Source organism: Podarcis bocagei, assembly GCF_964188305.1.
Source record: "Podarcis bocagei genome assembly, chromosome: 2".
Taxonomy (NCBI): Eukaryota; Metazoa; Chordata; class Lepidosauria; order Squamata; family Lacertidae; genus Podarcis; species Podarcis bocagei.
Window position 1 is genome coordinate 18,003,797 of NC_138126.1, and position 26,953 is coordinate 18,030,749.

General features: G+C 47.4%; 1 protein-coding gene and 1 long non-coding RNA gene across 4 annotated transcripts in view; both read right to left on the minus strand.

Moving 5' to 3' along the window:
• LOC308581291 overlaps positions 1–26,953 on the minus strand; it is a 149,727-nt gene that overhangs the window by 101,950 nt on the left and 20,824 nt on the right. The window lies entirely within an intron of this gene.
• Positions 948–18,281, minus strand: LOC308580570 (uncharacterized protein). Of its 3 annotated transcripts, none has more exons than XM_081182417.1 (6): positions 17,182–18,281; positions 14,705–14,797; positions 8,435–8,564; positions 7,384–7,494; positions 4,665–6,324; positions 948–1,804 (listed from the first exon to the last, which is right to left on the minus strand). In XM_081182417.1, exons 2-5 carry the CDS (start codon positions 14,777–14,779, stop codon positions 4,691–4,693), a joined length of 1,950 nt encoding a protein of 649 aa, XP_081038543.1. In that variant the 5' UTR covers positions 14,780–14,797; positions 17,182–18,281; the 3' UTR covers positions 948–1,804; positions 4,665–4,690. The 3 variants fall into 3 exon arrangements, with proteins under 3 accessions (XP_081038543.1, XP_081038541.1, XP_081038542.1); XM_081182415.1 differs by having other exon boundaries at positions 4,665–6,327; positions 17,182–18,280; XM_081182416.1 differs by having other exon boundaries at positions 4,665–6,327; positions 14,705–14,787; positions 17,173–18,280.

Genomic DNA, 26,953 nt, shown 5'->3' on the forward strand with positions numbered 1-26,953 from the left:
GTCCCTGTTATACCTAATTGCAAACTCAAATGTATCCCTGTTGTGTTTTATGACTGTTATGTATTGAAGTTCTGACCCTGGCCACCAGGGGTATCATGTATATAGTTTTCCCTCAGGTCCATATCAGTTAATTTAGGCGGGAAACCCTGGGATGTTGTTGTTACAATGCTGACCGCCGGCTGCCTATAAAAGCAGGCCGGCTGAGCTGTTTGCTGTTCAGTTCAGTTCCAGCTTATTTATAAAGAACTACTTGGAGAAATCTCTGTGTCGTCTGCTTTGCCAAACCACTACCTAATAATGACTTCCTTGATATTGTTTGTGGGCTGGAACTGGTCTGTGACCGAAATAATAAAAGTCATTCATTCGTTATTATTATATTTTTATTTATTTATTTATTTATACCCCGCCCCTCTGGCTGGGTTTCCCCAGCCACTCTGGGTGGCTTCCAACAAAAGATTAAAAATACATTAAAACATTAGTCATTAAAAACTTCCCTATCTTTCTTAAAGATAGGGTATCCCCCCCTTTTTCATTCAATGTCATAGAAGCATAGAATTGTAGAATTGGAAGGGACCCCGGGGGTCATAAATTCCAAACCCTTGCGACGCAGAACTCTCCACGAAAGCTTCCCTGTCAGGATGGCCATCCAACCTCTGCTTAAAAACCTCCAGTGAACGCAAGTCCACCCCCTTCCAAAGGAGCCCATTCTTACTGCCTGAAAGTTCTTCCTGATGTTTGGTCATAATCTCTTTCTTGTAACTTGAAGCCACTGGTTCATGTCTCTCTGGAGCAGGAGAAAACAAGCTAGCTCCATCTTCCATGGACAGCCCTTGAGATATTTGAAGATGTCTATCCTATCTCCTCTCAGTCTCCTCTTATCCAGGCTAAACAGACCCAACTCTGACTTAAGGTCAACTACAGTGGTACCTCAGGTTACAGATGCTTCAGGTTACAGACTCCGCTAACCCAGAAATAGTACCTCGAGTTAAGAACTTTGCTTCAGGAGGAGAGCAGAAATTGCGCAGCAACGGCACAGCGGGAGGCCCCATTAGCCAAAGTGGTACCTCAGGTTAAGAACAGTTTCAGGTTAAGAACGGACCTCCAGAACCAATTAAGTTCTTAACCCAAGGTAAAGGGACCCCTGACCATTAGGTCCAGTCGTGGCCGACTCTGGGGTTGCGGCGCTCATCTCGCTTTATTGGCCGAGGGAGCCGGTGTACAGCTTCTGGGTCATGTGGCCAGCATGACTAAGCTGCTTCTGGTGAACCAGAGCAGCACACGGAAACGCCGTTTACCTTCCCACCAGAGTGGTACCTATTTATCTGCTTGGCACTTTGACGTGCTTTCGAACTGCTAGGTTGGCAGGAGCAGGGACCGAGCAACGGGAGCTCGCCCCGTCATGGGGATTCAAACCACCAACCTTCTGATCGGCAAGTCCTAACAGCAGACAATTTGCTATAATAATTTAGAACTCCTTCTTTTTTGTCACTTTAATAAAGATATGCTATATGATTAACGACAACCTACCCAGATCCGGAAAATCTTGTCTGAAGTGCCGGTAGATAGCAATAAAAGCATCAGTCTATAAACACACACATACACAATCCCAGGTTAAATGTACTTTCAGACATGCGTCAAACACTCATGATGCCTCCCCTTTGCAGAAATTTGTTGATTCTCAACCATCTTTTTGGCACAGCCTGTTTCCTCAGACAATATTCTTTCTCGAGTGGCTTCTCTACCTTCTCCCAAAACTCAGTGCTCCCATGGACTTTGCAGAAGAGCATTTCTCTCGGATAAGATGCTGGGACGAAGAAATAGAAAGAGAATTAGATTACTGCAACACATTATAGAAAAGGCTGCCTCTGAAAAGACAGACGTAATATTTTACAAGAAACAACACGGGCAGAATAATTGCCACACACAGGAAGAGCAAGGATATAGCTTGAACGCTTCCCCTGTCGCTTTATAAATCATTTAATACGAATGGAAGTCGTTAACATTGTGGTTGTTGTATAAGGGATTGTTATTTTGACTGGGGTGTAATTGAAATTAGTAAGATTTTGGAACGCAGAAATAAAGTAAATCATCAAACCATCAATTCTAGCACGCCAGGGGGGCGGCACCTAAATTATATAATTTGGTATCTGAATGATTGGTATTAGTAATTGTATTATAATTTGGCATTGTTATAATGAGGCTACTATTAGATTATTGTAATTGAAAACTAATAAAAAACATAATCTAATTTATGTATATACCGTATTTTTCGCTCTATAACACACACCTGACCATAACACGCAAATCGTTTTTAGAGGAGGAAAACAAGGGGAAAAACATTTTGAATGAAACAGTGGATGTATCATTTTTGTGGTTCATGCTGTGGCCACAGACATGTTCTCTGATGGTGAATTTGGGGTGACCCAATGCAAAGATCCTGAGGATCCATGTGGATCCATGCTTTGTAACCACGTTTTTGCACCACTGCAGCCCCAGGCAACAGTGGGTGCGTGATTTTTTTGGTGCAGGCTGTAGCCATGGACATGCTATGTGATCTGATGGTGAATTTGGGGTGACCCAATGCAAAGATCCTGAGGATCCATGTGGATCCGTGCTTTGTAACCACATTTTAAGTGGGGAGGGAAGGAAAAACACAGAAGGGACAAGGAGCACAAGAGGGGTGTGCAGAGAAGCAGCTGGCTAAAAATGCAGGAGAGGGCTATAATGTGAGGAAAGGAAGGCAAAAGTTTCCCCCCACCCACCCACACAAGCCAGCCAGCGCTCTCTCTCTCTCTCTCTCTCTCTCTCTCTCCCACCTGCATGTTTTCCGGCTGCCTGCGAGTCCCTAGACGCAGCAGCAGCAGCAGCAGCACCGGAGCAAGGAGAGGAATTAGAAGGAAGGACGCTCTGCTTTCCCCTCTTCTTGCTTGGAGGGGAGGGGCTTTCCCTGCTCTTTGTTCCGTTTGAGCAAACACAGCAACGAAACAGAAGAGGGTGGGCAGTAAGACCCTGAGGCAGAATGCAGGAAAGCAGCCGCTTCCTCTTTTCAGGTTTCCCTTCTCCGAGAAGCGATTTGATTTTTGCCTCCACTCGCACCGTCGGCTCCAGGGACCACATATTCGCTCAATAACACGCACAGACATTTCCCCTTCCTTTTTCGGAGAAAAAAACTGTGTGTTATAGAGAGAAAAATATGGTATATAACGCCAATCCTGGCCCAACTACATTGGCTGCCAATTAGTTTCCAGGCCCGATTCAAAGTGCTGGCTTTGACTCCTAAAGGCTGGAATGACTCAGAGCCACAGTACCTCAAGATCTGACTCTCCCCAGACCCTGTGATCATCATCTGAGGTGCTTCTTTGTGTGCCTCCTCTGTGAGCGGTCCTAAGGGAGGCAACACGAGAACGGGGCCTTTTTTTCAGTGGCTCCCCACTTGTGGAATGCTCTCCCCAGAGAGGTTTGCCTGGCACCTTCGTTACATATCTTTTAGGTTGAGGCAAAAACATTATTTTCCTCCCAGGCCTTTGGCTAATTAAATAATCTATGGCCTTTTAAACTTGGGGGGGGGGACTGTTCTTGATTTTTATTACGCTATATATGGCCATGTATTTATATTGCAAATCACCCTATCAACTTCGGATGAAGTACAGTGTAGAAATTTAATAAATAAATAATAGGTAAACATTTCGAGCTAATTCTGATCTTCCCATTCCACAGAATGAAGATTGGAATCCTAGACTCTACTGCTTCAGACTGAGGACATGGGAGGAGTCAGCCAAAAATATTTCCCCATGTAAAAGAAGAAGAAAGAAAGAAAAAACTCTTTCTTCATTAAGTAAACTAGCTCATCAGGTTAATTTTGGCCTTTGGCTAATTAAACAATCTGTGACTTTTTCAAAACAAAGACATCACCTTGCCAACAAAGGTCTGTATAGTTAAAGCTATGGTTTTCCCAGTAGTAATGTATGGAAGTGAGAGCTGGACCATAAAGAAGGCTGATCGCCGAAGAACTGATGCTTTTGAATTCTGGTGCTGGAGGAGACTCTTGAGAGTCCCATGGACTGCAAGAAGATCAAACCTCTCCATTCTGAAGGAAATCAGCCCTGAGTGCTCACTGGAAGGACAGATCCTGAAGCTGAGGCTCCAATACTTTGGCCACCTCATGAGAAGAGAGGACTCCCTGGAAAAGACCCTGATGTTGGGAAAGATGGAGGGCACAAGGAGAAGGGGACGAGAGAGGGCGAGATGGCTGGCCAGTGTTCTCGAAGCTACCAGCATGAGTTTGACCAAACTGCGGGAGGCAGTGGAAGACAGGAGTGCCTGGCGTGCTCTGGTCCATGGGGTCACAAAGAGTCGGACATGACTAAATGACTAAACAACAACAACAACAACGGCCTTTTAAATTACTTTTTTGTGGGGGAGGGGAAGGCATTGTTTGACTTTGTTACTATGTTATGCATTTTAGTTTTTATATTGCAAACCATCCTGTGATGTTCGGATGAAGAAATGGAACTAATCAATCAATAAATCAATTAATTAAAGAATGATAATTTAAGGAAGGTCATGTTGATCTGCTCAGCAGTGGAGAATCTTCGCCCGATAGACATAATTAGGCCAGCCAGCCAAAATTATAACACGTGGAAATAACTATAACAATGTCTCACCTGGTGTTCTCAGGTGTGAAGAATCTCTACTGGGATGAATATTCATGAGGTCCATCATCTGTGTGAGCTGCCTGGTGTCTGAGAAGGGCTGATTTCAAAGAAAAACATTCCCTACACTTTAAGCACTTATACGGCTTCTTGCCAGTGTGGAGTCTCTGGTGGTTTTTGAGGTATGACGTCCGAGCAAAACATTTCCCGCACTCTGCGCATTTAAAGGGTTTCTCTCCCGTGTGGATCCTCTGGTGCATCACGTATTGTGATTTGCAAGCAAAACATTTCCCACACTCCACACATTTATAAGGTTTCTCTCCTGTGTGGGCCTTGTGGTGCTTCACGAGACTAGATTTCACAGTGAAACACTTCCCACACTCCAGGCATTTGAACGGCTTTTCCCCTGTATGGACTCTCAGGTGTGTCTGGAGATTTGATTTGTTAGCAAAAGCCTTCCCGCACTCTTTGCATGTGTAGGGTTTCTCTCCCGTGTGGATTCTTTGATGTTCCACAAGACGGGACTTGAGATTAAAACATTTCCCGCACTCCAGACATTTAAAGGGCTTCTCTCCCGTGTGAACGCTTTTGTGGATTGTGAGGTGCGATTTCTGACTAAAGCACTTCCCACACTCCAAACACTTATGTGGTTTCTTTCCCCCGTGGACTCTCTGGTGGTTCGCGAGATGCAACTTCCAGGAGAAGCATTTCCCACACTCCAAACATTTGTACAGTTTCTCCCCTCTGTGGACCCTCTCGTGGCTGCGGAGGTGCGATTTCCGAGCAAAACATTTCCCGCACTCGGAGCATTTGCACGCTTCCTCGGTCGCGTGGCTTCTCTGGTGGAGTGTGAGGTTTGATTTCCAAGCAAAACACTTCCCACACTGCGCGCATTTGTAGGTTTTCTCGCCAGTGTGGACTCTCTGGTGCCCTGTAAAGGCAGAGGAATCGGCAAAGCATTTTCCACACGCCAGGCATTTGAAAGGTTTCTCTCCCGTGTGGGTTCGGTGGTGGATCGTGAGGTGTGATTTCTGGGCAAAGGACTTCTCGCAGTCCAGGCATTCGAAAGGTTTCTCTCCCGTGTGGGTTCGGCGGTGCATCACGAGGTACGATTTGTGAGCGAAACACCGGCCACATTCCAAGCACTCGTGCGATTTCTCTCCGGTGTGAACCCTCCGGTGGCTCACAAGCTTCGATTTGTGGGCGAAACCTTTGCCGCAATCCAAGCACTGAAATGGCTTCTCTCCCGTGTGGATTCGCTGGTGCATTATGAGGTACGATTTCTGAGCAAACGTTTTGCCACATTCGGAGCACTCATACGGCTTCTCTCCAGTGTGGACACTCTGGTGCCTGTTGAGTTTTGGCTTTTCAGCAAAGCGCATCCCACACTCCAAGCATTGGTGGGGTTTCTCTCCCGTGTGGACTCTCTGGTGTATCACAAGCGGCCATTTCCAAGCGAAACGTTTCCCACACTCGGAGCATTCGTACGGTTTTTCTCCTGTGTGGACTCTCTGGTGCTCCACGAGCTTTGATTTCCGAGCAAAGCATTTCCCACAGTCCATGCATTTGTTCAGTTTCTCGCCTTCCATCATTTGCTGGCGATTGGCAAGAGTTGGTATCTGCGTTAACTGCAACCCCCACGTGAAATATAAATTCTTTTGATTGCACAGACCTGCTGGGATATGGGGGAAATAGTAAGAAAGATATTTATTTTGGAGGATAAAGAAGATTGAAACATGTTAAGAGTTAGAAGGTGGAAATTCAGCTACTAACATAAAGTCAAGAAGAGGCCCATCAACACCCACCTCTTCCTTCTCCCACAATGGCAGTACAGTCGTACAGTGGTACCTCTGGATAAGAAAAGGATCCGTTCAGGAGCCCCGTTCGTATCTAGAAGCAAACATAACTAGCGACGGCACGTCTGCGCATGCACGCATCGCTTTTCCCTGCTTCCACGAATGACGTCATATTAAGCGTCTGCGCATGCGCAAGTGGTGAAACCCGGAAGTAACGCGCTCCGTTACTTCCAGGTTGCCGCATAGCGCAACTCGAACGTGCTCAACCCGAAGCGCATTCAACCCGAGGTATGACTGTACCTTGGTTTTCCAATTTAGTCCATTCTGGGAGTCCGTTCAACTCCCAGAACAGTTCAAAAACCAAGGCGCAGCTTCGAGTTCAAAGGCGTTCAACTTCCGAGGTTCAACTGTATATCAAACACTAAAAAAGGTAAAGTGACCCCTGTTAGGTCCAGTCACGGACGACTCTGGGGTTGCGGCACTCATCTCGCTTTACTGGCCAAGGGAGCCGGCGTACAGCTTCCAAGTCATGTGGCCAGCATGACTAAGCCACTTCTGGCGAACCAGAGCAGCGCACGGAAACGCCGTTTACCTTCCTGCTGGAGTGGTACCTATTTATCTACTTGCACTTTTACGTGCTTTTGAACTGCTAGGTGGGCAGGAGCAGGGATTGAGCAACGGGAGCTCACCCTGTCGCGGGGATTCGAACCTTCTGATCAGCAAGCCCTAGGCTCTGTGGTTTAACCCACAGCGCCACCCGCGTCCCTATATCAAACACTAACTCCTCTCAAAGTATAAATATAATACAGCTTAAGGGCTAGATGCTGTACAATAATTAAATTAGGAGGAAATCCTAACATTTTAAAAGGATAATGGCCAGATTTCCCAGAAATCTGGAAAGAGTCTTGGTCTCCTGGTTTCCCAAAACCCCTCACCTGAGTTGGAGCTGGAACTCTCTGTTTCATCCAAGTCCTGAGAATCTGGCACCCAGAGCTCTCCCCCTTTTTCCAGCTGGCAAATAAGTTCAGGTTTGGCGAATGGAGATCCTTCCCAGGAAAGAAAAGCAGAGAATGTCTAAGGATGTGGTCAACCCCCACAAACTCATCCTATGACCCCCGCAAAGTGGCTCCGGAAAACAAGCCCCAAAACTACCTTTCACAACACAACTCACCATCAAATACATAGCTGAATTTCCTGAATCTATAAAAATAACTGCAAATTATTTTTAAAAAAATATCCCTGAACGCCTCTTCTTTCCTTTCCGGGTTGAACTGTGTATTGTTACAGTAACTTAAAGGTCAGAAGACTTTTTCCTAGGCAGTACATTGCTATTGTATTTGTTTACCCGCTATATCATGGGTAGGCAAACTAAGGCACGGGGGCCGGATCTGGCCCAATTGCCTTCCAAATCCGGCCCGCGGACAGTCTGGGAATCAGCGTGTTTTTACATGAGTAGAATGTGTCCTTTTAAATGCATCTCTGGGTTATTTGTGGGGCATAGGAATTCATTCATTTCCCCCCCCCCAAAAAAAAAATATAGTCCAGCCCCCCACAAGGTCTGAGGGATAGTGGACCCGGCCCCCTGCTGAAAAAGTTTGCTGACCCCTGCACTACGTGGTTTGCCTTAAAACCGAACTCCTCCAAAATCCCTTGCCCATCTCTGCCATTTTGCACTGGTGTTACTTGGGATTTGTAACCCATTTCAATGTACAGTGGTCAGTAAGCCCTGTAAATCCCTGACCCCATGCGTACGGCCTTAAATGATTTTAAAAATGCTAAAGAATGGGGCAGATGCATGAACAATGTAATGACTTGGTCTTCCCTCAGAATAGCCTGCCGTGACTTTGCAAGAAGGTAAGTATATAATGCAATCTGACCTTAAAAATCCTTAAGCAATTAGTACACTAGTAAATACATAAAGTCATTATTTGCCCTGTGAACATGAAGACACCCAGCTGTTTCGTAATGAAGACAGAAGCTCCTTACCCAACGAGGCCACGTTCCCATAATTCTCCAACATGACATGCCTGTACAAGGCCCTTTGGTCGGGATCCAGCAGAGCCCCCTGGCTCGCCGTGAAATACACAGCCACATCTTCAAAGGTCACCACCGGCCCCTGCGAGGACAGAGAGACCCTCATCTCATTTCCCACACATGCATTCAAAAGGATAAGGTAAAGGTAAAGGACCCCTGACAGTTAAGTGCAGTCGCAAACAACTCTGGGGTTGCGGTGCTCATCTCGCTTTACTGGCCGAGGGAGCCGATATTTGTTTGCAGACAGTTTTTCTGGGTCATGTGGCCAGCATGACTAAGCCGCTTCTGGCAAAACCAGAGCAGCGCACGGAAATGCCGTTTACCTTCCTGCCGGAGTGGTACCTATTTATCTACTTGCACTTTGACGTGCTTTGGAACTGCTAGGTTGGCAGGAGCAGGGACCGAGCAACGGGAGCTCACCCCGTTGCGGGGATTCAAACCGCCGACCTTCCGATCGGCAAGCCCTAGGCTCAGTGGTTTAGACCACAGTGCCACCTGCATTTCAAAAGGATAGAACTCTGCAACTCTAGAATCCCTTTCAAAAGTCTGAGCCACAGACACAGAACAGAAAGTAGCCACCCCAGAGGGCATCTTACTCAGCTCAACTTACAGAAACCACTTGAAGCCACATCTACTTGTGCATTGCTCTCCAAAGCCATAGCAACACAGGCCAATATCTTTTTCTGCCCAAAACCCCAAATGCAAAACACCAGGTTTCTGGAATGTGCCAATCCAGATTGCAGTGGGTGATCAGAATGCTCCTCCATACAAAAAACAAAACAAAATCAGTAACACATCACTTGGGAAGACTGGCAAACTAATACCAGGGTACTGGAAGAAGCAAAGATCACCAGTGTTGAAGCAATGATTCTTCAACATCAACTTGGTTGGACTGATCATGTTGTGCGGATGCCTGATGATCGTCTTCCAAAGCAACTACTCTATTCCGAACTTAAAAATGGAAACAGCGTAATGCTGGTGGTCAACAAAAGAGGTTTAAAGACTGTCTCAGGGCAAATCTAAAAAAATGTAGTATAAACACCGACAATTGGGAAACACTTGCCTGCGAGTGCTCCAGTTGGAGAACAGCCTTTACCAAAGGTGTCATGGGCTTTGAAGACACTCAAACTCAGGACGCAAGAGAGAAAAGTGCTAAGAGGAAGTGTGATGGGATGATGAGCTGCTTGTGCGTAAAATCGTAGTCCCTCAGAGTTTGTTCAAGTCCACAAACCTCTGTCTGTGACGGAGCCCCTCAGACATGGCTCCTCTTAGTCACTCGCAGATTCCGACAGTGGCTGCTTTCGGAATCGCTTCCAACATAAAAGCTCCTTAACGGAAACACGTCTTCTGGACTCACGGCGTGACAGTTTCCGGCGAGGAGTGGGTCTCCCTATGGGAGGTCCAGAAACCTCCCCACTGTTCTCGCTGGACGTGTCCCTGGAGCCCTCCCTCTTGCTCACTTTCCCTCAGAGACCCACCTCTCCCCCTGCTGGTTCCTGCGTCCGCTGCTGGGTCTCTCCCAACCTCCGTGAGCCCTTCCACCACCTGTCCCTCCGATGGCAGTTCCCTGACATCCACCTCCCCTCCAGGGCCCCCGTCACCCCCTCCCGTTCCCTCTCCTCTGGGCGGTGAGGAGGTAAAACCCCGAAAAGAATCCTCTTCATCTTCAGACGTCTCGAACATTTCCCTCCATCGGCTGCCATTCCGGGTCGCTGAATCCTCCTCCTCCTCGGCATCTGTGAACCCCTCCAACTCCTCTTCCTCATCTGTGGTTGCAAAGTATTCCCTCCAGAACCTCGCTACAGGCTGAGGTTTACGTGGGAACCTCTGATGAAAAGTTTCTATTAAGACCTCGTCATTGACATCCTCTGCCATGACCCAGGTGTTTTCCGACTCCAGTTCCCCTTCCCACATTACCAAATACTCCACTTGATCTCACTTCCACCTGGAATCGAGGATCTCCGCCACATGGCTGCTGTGTTCCCTTTCCTCCATTGCTGGTTCCCGGGTGAACCTCCCTTCTCTGTCCCCTTTATACGGTGACAGCAACGACCTGTGGAAAACTGGGTGCAGCTTCATGTGGTTCGGTAACCGGAGTCTGAAAGCCACTGGGTTGACCTGTTGCGTGACTTCAAATGGGCCCAATCTTTTGGGTCTTAACTTCTTACAACCCCCTTTGAATGGTAACCCTTGGGTTGACAGCCACACCTGGTCCCCCACCCTAATGGTTTCACCTTCCCTTCTGTTTTTGTCTGCCTGCCTTTTATACTCCTCCTTGGCCCTGTCTAAGTTGAGTTGGAGCTGACGATGGATCGCTTCCATTTCTTCTACAAACTGTTCAGCAGCCGGGACGCTCCATCTCTCCCCTTCCCCCCCTGGGAAAGCCCTGGGATGGCACCCGTAATTAGCCAAAAAGGGGCTCATCCCTGTGGACACGTTCTCCGCATTGTTGTAGGCAAATTCCGCCAACGCCAGCTTCTCCACCCAATCATTCTCTCTGTCATTGACATAACACCTCAGATATTGCTGGAGGATGCCATTGGCTCTTTCCGCCTGCCCGTTGGTTTCAGGATGCCAGGCAGTCGAAAAATTGACCTCTACATGCAGTAAGCTCATGAGCTTCCTCCAGAACCTGGAAGTAAATTGTTTCCCTCGGTCAGAAACCACCCTCAAGGGGGCACCATGCAACCTAAAAACATTTTCTACAAACAATTTCGCTGTTTCTTCTGCCGTGACAGCATGTGAGCAGGCTATAAAGTGGCCCATTTTGGTTAACAGGTCTACCACAACCATGATGGCTGTTTTCCCTCTGGACTTTGGCAGATCAGTCATGAAATCTATTGACACTGCTTCCCATGGCCTTTCAGGTGTGGGTAGCGGTTCTAATAACCCCGCCGGCGCCCGCCTCTCCCCTTTGGCTCGCTGGCATTGGTCACAACCTCTCACATACTCCCGTACATCTTCCCTGACCTTGGGCCACCAAAATTCCCTGGTAACCAACCACATGGTTTTGTGTTGCCCAAAATGCCCCGCTGTGGGGCTATCGTGCAGCTGCTTGAGTACCTTCCCCCTCAACTCCCCTTCAGGTATATACAGCGCTCCCTTGTAATACAATGCCCCGTTTCTCTCCTCAAAACCTCCGGGTTTGTCTCCCTCCCTCCTGAGACCCCTGAGTTTGTCCTGGGCGTATTCATCATTCTCCGTTCCCTCTACCAGTTCTCTTTGCCCCACCAATGCCGCCCCACACACCCAGCGGTCCTCTGGAATGACATGTCTCTCTTCGGGTGCTCCCTCCCCCTCCAAATACTCAGGTTTGCGTGAGAGAGCGTCCGCCCTAATGTTCTCTGGGCCTGGCACGTAACAAATCTCAAAGTTAAATTTGGAGAACTCCTGGGCCCATCTCACTTGCCGTTGGTTGAGCACTCGTGCCGTTCTCCAATACTCTAGGTTCTTGTGGTCAGTGCACACTTGCACCTTATGTTGTGCGCCAATTAGCAGGTGCCTCCATCTCCGGAACGCCTCAAGAATGGCGAGTAGTTCTCGGTCATACACCGTGTAGTTCCTCTTGGATTTGTTCAGCTTTCGCGAAAAAAAGGCACACGGTCTCCACTCTGACTCCTCCTTCCCTGGCTGCAGAAGCACCGCCCTGATCGCTCTGTCTGATGCGTCAGTTTCCACTCTCATCGGTTTTTGTAAATCCACATGCAGGAGTTGTTCTTCCGAGGCGAAGGCCCTTTTTAGTTTCTCAAATGCTCGCTCCGCCTCCTCAGTCCACACGAATTTCTTCTTACTGCTGAGACAGTCCGTAATGGGCGCCGTCAGGTGGGCAAAGTTTTGGATGAACTTACGATAGAAGTTCCCAAACCCTAGGAACCTCTGCACATCCTTCTTTGTTTTGGGTGTTTTCCATTCCAGCACCGCCTGGACCTTGCCGGGATCCATGGCCAATCCCTTGTCTGACAGGCGATACCCCAGGAATTCCACCTCCTTGGTATGAAACTGACACTTCTCCAGTTTCACCCACAGCTGGTTGGCTTGCAGCCTGCTCAACACTTCTCTGACGTCTCTCACATGCTGCTCCTCATTCTCAGAATACACCAACACGTCATCTAAGAAGGCCACACAATTCTTGTAAAGCAAAGGCCCCAGTACGTGGTTCATAAACGATTGAAAGCACGCGGAGCCTGCTTGTAGGCCGAAGGGCATCACTAAATATTCAAATGCCCCCAAAGGGGTGAACATGGTGGTTTTCCATTCATCCCCCTTCCTTATTCGTATCAGGTTGTACGCCCCCCTTAGGTCCAGCTTTGTGAAAATCTTTCCCTTCCGCACCCTTGTCAAAATGTCGTCAATCCTGGGCATAGGGAAGGCCACTGGTTCTGACACTGCGTTCAATGCCCTGAAGTCACACACCAGCCTCGGCTTGTCCGTGTTTTTTTAATCCACAAAAAACACTGGGCTGCCTCCCACCGCTCTGGACTCTCGGATGAAACCTCTCTTCAGGTTCTTGTCAATGAACTCCCTTAGCGCCTGCATCTCTCTGTCTGACATGGCGTACAGCTTGCCTACAGGGAGCTGTGCCCCAGGGAGTAAATTGATTTGACAATCAAAGGGTCTATGCGGGGGTAGTTGGTCAGCTTCCCTTTCGCTGAAGACGTCGCGGAGATCTGCGTATTGTCGTGGTTATTGTCGTGGTACCTTCACGTTCTCCATTACTTCAGTCCCTGCTAGGGTGGCTTGGGCCCCTGCCAAACCCTTTCCCTCTTTGCAGTGTTCTAAGCAATGTGCTGAACCAAAGGAAACCACTCTCTGATGCCAGCCCACCAGCGGATCATGTAACGCTAGCCAGCTCATCCCCAATATAATGGGAGCTCCTCCCAAGGTGGCCACATTAAACGCTATCAGTTCGGTGTGCCTTGCCACCTTCATTATCATTGGGACGGTCTGCAAGCTGACTTCTCCTCCCAACAGCTCCCTGCCATCAATCGTGGTCACCTGCAGGGGGTTGCTTATGATGCCTTCTCCTGCACAAGCTGCTTTTCAAAGACTGTCGGAATGCTGTGATGGGATGATGAGCTGCTTGTGCGTAAAATCGTAGTCCCTCAGAGTTTGTTCAAGTCCACAAACCTCTGTCTGTGACGGAGCCCCTCAGACATGGCTCCTCTTAGTCACTCGCAGATTCCGACAGTGGCTGCTTTCGGAATCGCTTCCAACATAAAAGCTCCTTAACGGAAACACGTCTTCTGGACTCACGGCGTGACAGTTTCCGGCGAGGAGTGGGTCTCCCTATGGGAGGTCCAGAAACCTCCCCACTGTTCTCGCTGGACGTGTCCCTGAGCCCTCCCTCTTGCTCGCTTTCCCTCAGAGACCCCCCTCTCCCCCTGCTGGTTCCTGCTTCCGCTGCTGGGTCTCTCCCAACCTCCGTGAGCCCTTCCACCACCTGTCCCTCCGATGGCAGTTCCCTGACAGGAAGGCACGCTTGATAAACCCTCACCATGAACAACTCCCACCGGGAAACCAATGTCCCCACTGTGGAAGGACGTGTGGATCCAGAAGTGGCCTCCACAATCACTTACAGACTCATTGTTAAAACCGTGTTTATGGAAGACCATCTTACTCGGCTACGAGTGATTGCCAAAGAAGATGCAGAGAAAACTAGCCTAGTCATCCGACGTGTTCTAGTCTGTGAGATTTCCATGCACTATGATGTGCAGGACATTTTCTACCAGGGGGAGGGCATTCAAAATGTGGCTGTCCCGGTGCAAGCTCAGTTCTCCCCCCCCCCCCACGTGATCTGCTTCCTGCGTAGACTTGCCCCAGATGCCCCACTCCAGAAAGGGAGGTCCACACACAGAAGAAAGATTTTTATTAATGGAGATTGTAAAGTGTGGGTTGTAAACATTCCCATACTTCTTGCTCTGTGAATGAGAAACGCAAATCTCCATCCGTTGTCCCGGGTAAACTAGTCTGTGGATCTAGTAGGAATGTTCTTCCAGAAGTTATTTCTGCCGTAAATTGTCCCACTTACTAGACTAGGTGGATCTTTTCATCCAATCCAGAAGAGGCCTTTTTAGATTCACAAGGAGAGAGGGATGGAGGAAAGGAAGGAAACAAGTCGTGCATTGGGTTGTTCCCTGCCTGGTTCACTCTCCTTGCATTATGTCCTCCTTTTCCCCTCCCATCTCCTCGCCCCCACCCATCAACTAATGGAGGATATCCTACCTGGTTTGGCTCTTGTGCAACATCTTGCCTTGTCCTGGAAGGTGGGGGCAATCTCATTTGAGACTTGGATATCATTTTTTTCACTCTGTGGGGCTAAGGAGGGTGAAGCAAAGAGAGAGGGGACATTTTCAGAAGCATAAACGTTCAATGTGACATCGCACCCCCAAAACGGACAAGCAATTTGCTAACTTCACATTGTGGGAAGAAAGGAAGGGGCGAAATTCTCAATGGCTTCAGCACTGATTGCTCGGACAATGGAAGTTGCTGCAAGTCCCAGTCACCACATGGAAGCAGTTTAAAGTCCAAATAGCTGCAGAAGATAAGGCTCAGTGTAACAGTTCCAGGACATACAGCTTGTAAGCTTTTGCGGATATAGATACAGATACATAGAATCATAGAGTTGGAATAGACCACAAGGGCCATCGAGTCCAACCCCCTGCCAAGCAGGAAACACCATCAGAGCACTCCTGTCATATGGTTGTCAAACCTCTGCTTAAAGACCTCCAAAGAAGGAGACTCCACCACACTCCTTGGCAGCAAATTCCACTGTCGAACAGCTCTTACTGTCAGGAAGTTCATAGAATCATAGAATCATAGAGTTGGAAGAGACCACAAGGGCCATCGAGTCCAACCCCCTGCCAAGTTCTTCCTAATGTTTAGGTGGAATCTTCTTTCTTGTAGTTTGGATCCATTGCTCCGTGTCCGCTTCTCTGGAGCAGCAGAAAACAACCTTTCTCCCTCCTCTATATGACATCCTTTTATATATTTGAACATGGCTATCATATCACCCCTTAACCTCCTCTTCTCCAGGCTAAACATGCCCAGCTCCCTTAGCCGTTCCTCATAAGGCATCGTTTCCAGGCCTTTGACCATTTTGGTTGCTCTCCTCTGGACACGTTCCAGTTTGTCAGTGTCCTTCTTGAACTGTGGTGCCCAGAACTGGACACAGTACTCCAGGTGAGGTCTGACCAGAGCAGAATACAGTGGCACTATTACTTCCCTTGATCTAGATGCTATACTCCTAGATACAAGTACAACTAAACATACAAGTACAAAGTATCTCTGTGGCTCCAAATAAACTCCAGCAATTCAAGACAGCACTGGACAAGCAACAGACTCCGACTTGCTCTGACAAACACTAACTGAGCTGAAATACATTAATCACAGATATACCTGGTGCACTGGGCTGTTATCATAGCAACTGGCTTGGCTGACCTTGCACATTTGATTAGCTCATCCATGGGGTGATTTATGCTCAGGAAGGAAATGAACCCCTTCTCAGGTCCAGTTGCTCCAACACTGATGCACTAGGAAACTTCCTTACTCTTGAGTCGCACCCTTGGCTCCTCCTGTTCGTTCAGTCAAGCTGGCAATGGCTATGAGGTCCTTGCCTTCCTGCTGGAGCAAACCTAAGATTACACCTGGTACCTTCTGCCAAAAAACTATCTGTTCTACCCTTGAGCTCCCAGGTAAGACAGGTTTACCAGTTGGGACAGGATAACTCATGGAGCGGCCATCTCTCTGTGGCTGAAAGATGGAAGATTACCAGATCTATTCCTTACATCCCACACCAAAAGCGATGTCACACTTTACAGTCACTGCAAACAGCAATTTGCCACCCAAATTACTGAGCAGGCCCATGCCCAGGTGGTAGAAAGCCCCTTGGGGATAGAAACCCACTTCTGGACAGCTGATTCTGCCATTCTGCAAGATGCACAAAAGCCAAAGAACTGGTCCATTGAAAAGGAATTGAAAACCCTCAGCCATGAACTACTTTATTTTTATTAGGACAAGGTGCAACATCACAAAAATAGTGAGCAAGCTTTCAGCTTCTCAAGAACTCTTTTCTTCCCTTTTCTAGGAAAGACTGCATTCTCTCTACTAGGTAATACTAACAACTGGCTAACATGGAGCCTCTCTCTCTCTCTCAATTATATTTTTACTAAGTTTCAACATTTTCAACATATACAATCCAATTTCCCCCCTTTCTCTCTCTTTTTAAACCTAAAATTTATTTCCATCTTTGCTAATCTAAACTCTGCCGTGTGTCTATTTCTCGGACTAAGGTTTCTGAGAATGCAAACTCCGTCCCTCTCTCTTTCTCGGACCTGCGCGCAATCGCAGGCGGGAAGAACCGCGGTGTGTTTCTTTGTCCAAGCGGTGGCGCTTTCTCCGGGCACAGCCTGATCCATCAAAGACCAAAATCCCCTCCCACATCGCATCTTTAAAGGAAATCCTGCAGACGCCATTTTGCCCCCCTCCCCATTAGACCAACTCGCCACTCCCCGCTTTGTTTAACAGCTGGAAGAAGAGCTCTGAGTAACTCGCAAGCTTGCTCGCTATTTGGGGGCGCGCGCGAGATTTTTATGTTTATGGGGTTTTTTATAATTTGAAGGATACACTCAGATTAGGAAGAAATAAAAATAAAGGTTTTTGTTTTTTTAACATGTATAATTATAAAGGTAAACCCTACTCACCCAAAGTGAAGACGCGTCTTCTTCGCTGCTGCAGCCTCCAAGCCGGTGGAGACGATCCCAAGCAAAGGTAGCCTTGCGCGCTCTCCCCTGCGCACTCGCGCAAACTGGGGGAGAATCCGGCCCTTGGAGGAGCGCGAAGGGATCGGATCGGAGGCTGGGACCCGCCTCTCTTGCCCCTCTCCGAGGTGCTCCAGGCGTCGCCGGACGGAGGAAAGAGAGTCGCGCAAATAGACCCTGATCTCGGAGAGCGCGCGGGCGAGACTTATGGCATCATCGCACGCACTGCTCTGACCTTGGGGGTGATCGGTGGGATCTGATAGCAGACATGCATTTCCACGCAGGGGAAAGTTGCTCCCCGTCCCACTCAGCAAAGGTCCAAATGGTTTTCTGTTGTTGCAGAAGAGAAGGCTCAGCAAAACAGTGCGTAGATAAAGCTACAGCTTGTCGGGTTGGCAACGGATCCCGGTTGTTCCAAATGAACTCCAGCAATTCATGACCAGCGCACTCTACATAAGGATGACGGCGCACAAACTAAGCTGAGCTATATTCATCACAGATATAGGCAAGGCGCTGGGCCATTGCCATAGCAACTGGTTGACCTTGCACGTGCGATGCGCTCATAGGTGGAGCGATTTGCACTTGCACATTAACCCCTTCTCATGTCTAGTTACTCCAATAATGATGTGTGTGTGTGTGTGTGTGTGTGTGCGTGTGTGTGCAAATATTTAATTATTGCATTTAGGTAAAAGAAGAAGAAGGCAAAGGACCCCTGGACAGTTAAGTCCAGTCAAAGGTGACTATGGGATTGTGGCACTCATCTCGCTTTCAGGCGGAGGGAGCCGGCATTTGTCCACAGACAGCTTTCCGGGTCATGTGGCCAGCAGGACTAAACTGCTTCTGGCGCAACAGAGCACTGATGGAAACCAGAGCACACAGAAATGCTGTTTACCTTCCCTCCGGAGCGGTACCTATTTATCTACTTGCACTTTGACGTGCCTTTGAACTGCTAAGTTGGCAGGAGCTGAGACACAGCAACGGGAGCTCACCCCATTGCAGGGATTCGAGCCGCCAACCTTTCGATCGGCAAGCCCAAGAGTCTGAGTGGTTTAGACCAGGGGTCAGCAACCCGCGGCTCCAGAGCCTCATGTGGCTCTTTTACACCTTTGCCGCGGCTCCGGGGCGCATACTAGCGAGGGGAGGAGGCGCATTGTGCGGAAGCTGTACGCCGGCTCCCTCGGCCAATAAAGTGAGATGAGCGCCGCAACACAAGAGTCGGCCACGACGGGACCTAATGGTCAGGGGTCCCTTTACCTTTTTACTACTGTTGTGAGACGCCTTAAGACAAACTGCAACTTGGTGGTGAGTTTCGACCCACCAGTTAAAGACCAGTGTCCAGCTCTCGTCCCTACACACGCTACCAAGAGGTCTGGGACCTTTTGCGAGAGTTATAATGTGCGCTCGTTGTGAATATGTGTTTACAAGCCTTCACCTTTTGCCCACAAGACATTCACACACAAGAGGAATAAAAACTGGTTTACTACCGAGTGATAGAGTATATGGACGCTGCTTCAGATAGCAAAGTTACAAATACAGGTAACTCTCAGCTTAGGTGGAAGTTACGTTCTAGGGGTGGGAATCGTGTATACTCGAACCACAACCCTTGGAACTGCCCCTAGAATCATAGAATCATAGAGTTGGAATAGACCACAAGGGCCATCGAGTCCAAGCAGGAAACACCATCAGAGCACTCCTGACATATGGTTGTCAAGCCTCTGCTTAAAGACCTCCAAAGTAGGAGACTCCACCACACTCCTTGGCAGCAAATTCCACTGTCAAACAGCTCTTACTGTCAGGAAGTTCTTCCTAATGTTTAGGTGGAATCTTCTTTCTTGTAGTTTGGATCCATTGCTCCGTGTCCGCTTCTCTGGAGCAGCAGAAAACAACCTTTCTCCCTCCTCTATGTGACATCCTTTTATATATTTGGACATGGCTATCATATCACCCCTTAACCTCCTCTTCTCCAGGCTAAACATGCCCAGCTCCCTTAGCCGTTCCTCATAAGGCATCGTTTCCAGGCCTTTGACCATTTTGGTTGCCCTCCTCTGGACACGTTCCAGTTTGTCAGTGTCCTTCTTGAACTGTGGTGCCCAGAACTGGACACAGTACTCCAGGTGAGGTCTGACCAGAGCAGAATACAGTGGCACTATTACTTCCCTTGATCTAGATGCTATACTCCTATTGATGCAGCCCAGAATTGCATTGGCTTTTTTATCTGCCGCGTCACACTTTTGGCTCATGTCAAGTTTGTGGTCAACCAAGACTCCTAGATCCTTTTCACATGTACTGCTCTCAAGCCAAGTGTCCCCCATCTTGTATTTGTGCCTCTCATTTTTTTGCCCAAGTGCAATACTTTACATTTCTCCCTGTTAAAATTCATCTTGTTTGTTTTGGCCCAGTTCTCTAATCTGTCAAGGTCGTTTTGAAGTGTGATCCTGTCCTCTGGGGTGTTAGCCACCCCTCCCAGTTTGGTGTCATCTGCAAATTTGATCAGGATGCCCTTGAGTCCATCATCCAAGTCGTTGATAAAGATGTTGAATAAGACCGGGCCCAAGACAGAACCCTGTGGCACCCCACTAGTCACTCTTCTCCAGGATGAAGAGGAACCATTGATGAGCACCCTTTGGGTTCGGTCAGTCAGCCAGTTACAAATCCACTGAGTGGTAGCATAGTCAAGACCGCATTTTACCAGCTTCTTTACAAGAATATCATGGGGCACCTTGTCAAATGCCATGCTGAAATCAAGGTTTGTTGCTGAAATCGTGTTTGTTGGCAACTTTGTTTGTGGCAACAAGCACTCCTTTCCTCATTTATTTATTATATTTGTATCTGGGCCTTTCCTCCAAAGAGCTTGAGGCTGCGTATATCGTGTGTCTGCGCCCATCCGTGGGAAAACAAAAACCCTGCGAGGTGAGGCAGTTAAAGAGTGCGGCTGGGCCAAGTTCACTCACTGAAATTGCATGGCTGAGATAGGGGGGTTGGATTCGAACCTTGGTCGCTCCAGACCATGGGTAGGCAAACTAAGGCCCGGGGGCCAGATCCGGCCCAATCGCCTTCTAAATCCGGCCCGCAGACGGTCTAGGAATCAGCTTGTTTTTACATGAGTAGAATGTGTCCTTTTATTAAAAATGCATCTCTGGGTTATTTGTGGGGCATAGGAATTCATTCATATATATTTTTTCAAAATTTGGTCCAGCCCCCCACAAGGTCTGAGGGACAGTGGACCAGCCCCCTGCTGAAAACGTTTGCTGACCCCTGCCCCAGTCCTTAGCCCTAGAAACACTCTAACGCAGATCACTGGTCTCGTTAGCTAGGAATGATGGGAGTTGAAGTCCAACAACATCTGGGGACACAAGGTTGAGAAAGGCTGCTCTAACCACTACACCACCGTGGCCCAAATGGCAACATCCATGAACGTGGAGGAGGCATCGACATGCTCAGGGGAACCTTGAAATGTACAGAAGGAAAAGCTTTTAAAAAAATTAAAGCAGTCCAGAGAGATCTGAGCATGCTCAGTGCGCATGAAATTCTGACTTGTCTGTTGCAGAGTGGGAAGATAGAATTGGCCACCTCTCCATTGCGGCCCCCCTGCCTCAGTTGCCACCAGAACATGGGCGTAGCCGGGGGGGGAAGAGGGGGTATCTGCCCCCCATCAAGTAAATAAAAAACACCCAACTTAAAATAGAAATAATTAGAATGTGCGAAACTGAAATGCTCGCTGTGGTCACATGGAAGATGTGGCGCATTCTAGCAACGCAACTGGTAACCCAATTGATCAATAGGCGTGCCTTCCACAAACTGACGAATCGCGTCACAGTTCTGGAAGCTTCTAATAGTTTCCAGCATTTTCTCCTGAGAGCGCACACCTGCAGGGCCCGTCTAGAATCGACGGGAAGTTTGCCAAAGGCTACTTATACGGCAGAAAGCCCTCACAGTCCTCAGGCGATGATCTAGTTCAGTTTATTCAATTTCACAATTTGGATCGGTGCAGAGTTTGTAGCTAACGCTTGTTGTGAACAAGTGTTTTATTTAAATATAGTGTCGTTTCCTGGCAATCGCTGGTGTTCTGTCTCCAACCTAGTCAGGTTACCTAGGCTAGGCTTACTAAGCGTGCACAGAAAAAGTGCATTGGTAGAATTTGAGAAGGAAGTGCTGGAAAGGTTTCTGGCAAATCCAAGAAAACTTGTTTTAGTTTAGGCATTGTTGTTTTTTTTTAATTAGATGAAAAAAGGCATGTTCTTTGTAATTTTGCAAAATATTCTCGTTAACCGCATGAAAGGTAGTCCCTGATGTTTTGGCCGTTGTTGTTTTTTAATTTAAAAAAATAACTTCCTAGTTTTCAAATGACTGAGGATTTTGACAGATTTTCCTGAGCACTTGGGGTCAAAAGAAAGTAAGGGCAAAATGGGGGTGTCTGGTGTGCCTTGCTTGTGGGCCAGAGAGTCTCCATCTCAGTTCAAATATTCAAATATTTATTTATATATTGCATTAGCCATGTGGCCATAGCATGATATACATTAAAATAACAGCATAAAATGGGGGTGGGGAGGTAAAGGTAGATATCGTCCTGGGCGATTACTTAGAGAAAGAAAGAAAAGAAAAAAAACAACAAAAAACTGCTGAGGCTGGAGGAGGACCGTTAAAGGGTCCTTCAGCTCCTCAGATTTGTCCTAACTCGATTGTCCTTGTACAATAAGGCTACTTGGAATTTCGTTCTATTGTGCGGCGTGTCGACTGCAGCTGTGGTGTTAAGAAAGAAGTTAGTGCCGCTTTCCTCTTCATCACACTAAGCAGGAAGTTAGCTGTCATCTCGGTAATCCAACAATCAGAATCCTGCAAAAAGAGGGACACTATCCAAGGCTGGATTGGGAGATGGAACTTGTTCACGAGGGGAGTTAAGAACCGAGATCTTTCATCTGTCCAGTTGGGACAGAAGAGCATTACATGTTCCATAGTCTCCAGGGACGTGTCATTACAAGAGCATGTTCTATTTGCGATGGGAACTCTGGAATAATGACCCGAGAGAACTGCTGTAGGAAAACAGTTGAGACAGGCACAGGTAAAGGCCCTTCGCTTAGCCTCCGAAGGAATTGTGAAGCAGTATAGAAGGATCCCTTCAGGGGGTGGAATAGCTAGGGCTAGGCCTGAACACGGTCCTCTTGCATAGGAAGCTGTGTTAGAGAAGTCAAGTTGCTGTAATTTCTTTTTAATTAGAGGTAGGGCCGCCGGGCTGATACACTCTAAGTTAAGATCAGTTTTACAATTCAGATTGAGAAGAGAGCAGAATTTGAGGTTAATTGTAGTTTTCCAAGGGGAGTTATGAATATCTCTTGGGATCAGATTGGAAAAACCACCTCTAATTCGGGCATCCGATGCTAATAGGTGGAGGCTGTAGGAAATGGCTCGACTCCATGCTCGTTTAACAATTGAGGGCTGGGCGAACTCGAGTCATAAGGCTGCACCTGAGACACATCTCGGGATGCCGGAAAGAGATCTCAGAAACATATGAAGTGGGCGATCCAAGTTACCTGGTATTGCTGTAGTCCATACTTCGCATCCATATAATAATTTAGGGACAACTTTGGCATTAAATATTTGAATTGCTGCTGGAAGGTGTTTGCCGCCCTTCTGGTGGTAAAATCGGACAATGGCGTTAGAGGTCGTGGTTGCAGCGAGAAAGGCAGATTGTAGATGGGTGGACCAGGAGAGATTATAAGTGAATATTAGGCCTAGATATTTAAAGGCTTTTACCTTTTCTAAATAGCCACCTGTGATCTTAAGCGGCTCCAACTTGAGTTTGCGGGAACGAGTGAAGTGGAGGACTTTCGATTTTTTATAATTAATATTGAGAGCTTCCGCCTTACAATAGGCGATAAATGCATTAACTGCATTTGCTAGGTCCGCAGCTGTTCTGGATAAGATGACGGCATCATCAGCATAGAAAAGGGAGGTAACGGGGTGGCCTGCTAAATGAGGAGGATACTTAGATGCTAGCTTCAGAGTGAAAATTGCATCATGAAGATAAAGATTAAATCGTAAAGGGGCCAAGAGACAACCTTGTCGGACGCCCTTGGCCGTTGGAAATGGAGTAGTGAGGGAGCCGTTGGGACTACTTCGGACGCGAGCTGTGGTGTTTGAATAAAGGGAAATAATTAGGGAGAGGAGGTGCGGATCAATTCCCAGGTGGGCAAGTTTGGACCATAATCTCTGCCTAGGAATGGAATCAAAGGCGGCCTCCAGATCCATGAAAGCAGCAAATAGGTGGCCTTGCCTTGGAGCAGTGTATTTACTGGCAAGGTGATAGAGAGTTAGACAGTGGTCCATGGTTGACGCTGACTTTCGGAAACCGATCTGTTCTAGCGGTAGAATGTTCCTCTCCTGGACCCATGAGAGAAGTTCCTCCAGTAAAACAGCGGCAAATATTTTCCCCGGGATGGATAATAAACTGATGGGGCGATAATTCCTTGGGATGTTTGGCTGACCGCCTTTGAAGATCGGAACTATTATAGCTTCTCTCCAGGAGTCGGGGATGTCTAGGGCAGAGGAGATAGCAGTGAATACAGGAGTCAGGTGTTCGCTCCACCAAAGAGGATCAGTCAGGAAAAGGTCCAACGGGACCATGTCTGGGCCGGGGGCCTTATTTCTTTGCATTGACATTATGATGTTGAAAATGCGAGTTGAGGTAAAGTTTATTGAGGAAGTGGAACTAGGAGAACAGAAACCGAGGTCCGACGGGGACTGAAGGAGATCTGTAAGATGATTTGGAGAAGCGAAACTGGTTAAATAATAGGCAATCCATTCATCAGGGGAAATCTGGGTAGCTGGATTGAATGGTGCCGAAGGTCTAACTAAGCGTCAGAAGGAGCGGGAGTCATGCCTCTCTACAGCCGAATGAAGAGTGGACCAAGCTTTAAAGATGTGCTGCTGCTTCTTGCAATGGATCATATTTCTGTATGTCCTTTTAATCTCTATGAGCTTTGCACGGGTTTGGGGGTCGTTGGAAAATTTGATGATTCTGACCATTTTCCTAATTTGCCTTCTTAGGGCTTTACATTCCTTGTCAAACCAAGGCAATTCAGAGAAGAGGCGTTGGTGGGTAGGCGAGGTGGTGGTTATGTAAGTTGCTGAGAAAGCATCAAGTAATTTCCGGTATTGATCAGCGGGCAGGATTGAATCAAAGGGAGCTGCAGACATAACAAATGATTTTTGTATGTCCAGGGCAAGAGAGGAGCTGAGGTTTGTCCATTTCTTTGTTTTGTATACAGGGTGGCTTTGTACCATGGTTCTATAGTTTGAGGGGACTGAAAATGGCTCTATTAGGTTTAACAATAGAGTCAATGGAAGGTGGTCACCACCAAAATATTCAGCCACTTCCATTTTTGTAGAAATTGAAAATAGCTCCGACGTCAATAAAATGTAGTCGACAACACAACTTCCCCGGGAAGTGATACACGTTAATTGCTGCGAGGACAGGGGAGTAATGTTACCATTCGCGATGCAGAGATCGTTTTCTATGGCCAATTGGGCCATCAGTCTCCCCGACGCATTTGTTATAGGATCAAGAGAGCATCTGTTTCCCCAGGGGGGCTGCAGGGGGTTGTCCAGGAGTGCTGCGGGAGATACTATATCATCGTCGTTGGGACCTATTCTTGCATTAAAGTCGCCTAAGAGGATTTGGGGAAGTCCTGGATTGGTTGTTTGAAGATCATGGAGCCAAGACGAAAGTTCAGACCACCTTTCATTGCGGTCGAAATCGTTAATTACTGGGGGCAGATATACTGTAGTTATCAACCATGGGCTTTTGGTCTTTGGGAGATGGATCTTTATAGTGAGAAAGTAAGGGGAAGATTTAATTTCCTCGCAAGTAGTGAGAGATAGGCTGGTTGAAATAAGACAGGCGAGGCCAACTTGGGGGCGACCCCTGTTGGTTAGTTTACGAGCACAGGAGCTAAAGGAGCAATAATTTGGGAGAGCGATACTTTGTTGGGACCAGGTCTCTTGGAGGCACACAATGTCGAAAGAAGAGATGAAATTCATTGCTTCAGGATCCATTTGCTTTGTCGCCCAGCCGTTAACATTCCAGGAGACAATTTTAAGGCTCTGGGATGGGTTGGGTGCGTCTTTTCTCAGTTCAGTCCCACAGACATAAAAAAGATGTCACGCCACTCTGAGGAAATACCTCAGAAACACTTTTTGTAGAGAGGAGTTACGTTACCAATTAATATTTAGAAAATAATCTATACTTTTTTTAAAAAAAGAATAAAGGCAACTTTATTTTTTGAAAAAGAAAGAAAATTGTTGAACAAATACCCACTGTCGTTTGCAATTTCTTTCTTTCTTTCTTTCTTTCTTTCTTTCTTTCTTTCTTTCTTTCTTTCTTTCTTTCTTTTTTGCACTTAATTTATTTATTATTAATGTTGCAATACATATATGAAATCTTTACAAATTGATACATATACATTATATTCGTAAATTCACATTTTCACATTTCATTATTGTCAGAGCTGCTTCCAGATCCTAGCTCACAGAGGATCACGCTAGCCAGCGTTCACTTTATAAAAGTCTTTATTGAGTTACAGTTTCCATTCTCAAGCTGCTGCGTGCAGCTCTACGTCTTATGGGTTAGACCGGCGAAGCTCCGTCTGAGTCTCCGCCCCCTGTACACCAGCTTAATACCCTAGCCTTACTCCACCTTTTCCGCCTGACCGTTCTTCTCTGGGTCCCTCTGCCCCCCGCGGTCTCTTTCTTCCTGGACTCTTCTGACGCTGACCCCCCAGACCCTTCTGTCTCCTTGCGTCGGGCTTTAGGACCTGGCTCCCTTTCCGGGCTGCTTACTGCGCCACCTTCCTGTGTATTTGAACTTGGCGCGCGCGCCCAACCTTCCACTTTCCGCTTAACCGTTTCTTCGCTCCCCGATGGAGGTGTGGCCACTCCTGACTCATGCCCCCCTCCCTGCTGCGAGCTGCCAGAGCTCGATACCTGGCGCCCTTCCTCTCCACTGCGCTCTGTTGGTGACGCTGGCCCCGATTTCCAACTGCTGCCCTCTGAGCCCCCTCTGGACCCTTCTTCCTGGGGTGTCCCCCTAGGCTCCCCCCTAGGCTCCCCCCTAGCTCTGGCCACTGGCGCTCCTTTCTGTGAATCTTCTGATTCACTGGAAAGACTCGGAGATCTCGGGTCGTCGTCATCACTCATCTTTTCTTCGGCCTCCTCCCCCTCGCTCTCTGTTTCCTCCCTTGCCCTCGCCTCTGCTTCTGAACCCCTGACAATTATGTACCAACATTTATCCATTTTTTATTTCTTGCCCTGTGTCTTAACTTAACTTTATGAAATCAGTATATGCATATCAATACATTCTTGTTGGAGCATCTTTTGGACATATATTCTTCTACACATTTCCATTCCTGTTTGATATTTTGATTAAATTGCATTCTAATTGTTGCCGTCATTTTTGCTAATTCAATCATTTCAAAAAATTTACATTGCCAATCTTTCAATGTTGGTACTTCTTCTGATTTCCAATTTTTTGCAATCAGTAACCTTGTGGCAGCTGTTGCGTATAAAAAGATTCTCTTCGTGTCTTTGGGGATGTCATTTGTTATAATTCCTAAAAGAATGTTTCCGGCTTCTTACCAATTGTTGTTTTAAACTTTTTTTTTTCAGTTCCTCATGTATATTTCCCCCAAAATTTTTAATTTTATCACATCCCCACCAAACA

Excerpts from the sequence above, each read along its gene's own strand:
- LOC308580570 (XM_081182415.1), bottom strand. The coding sequence starts at position 14,779 with ATGATATCCAAGTCTCAAATGAGATTGCCCCCACCTTCCAGGACAAGG. Across the intron at positions 7,495-8,434 it reads TGGGAACGTGGCCTCGTTGG|GATCTCCATTCGCCAAACCT; the intron begins GTAAGGAGCTTC and ends TTTCCTGGGAAG. Across the intron at positions 6,328-7,383 it reads GAGTTCCAGCTCCAACTCAG|CAGGTCTGTGCAATCAAAAG; the intron begins GTGAGGGGTTTT and ends CCCATATCCCAG.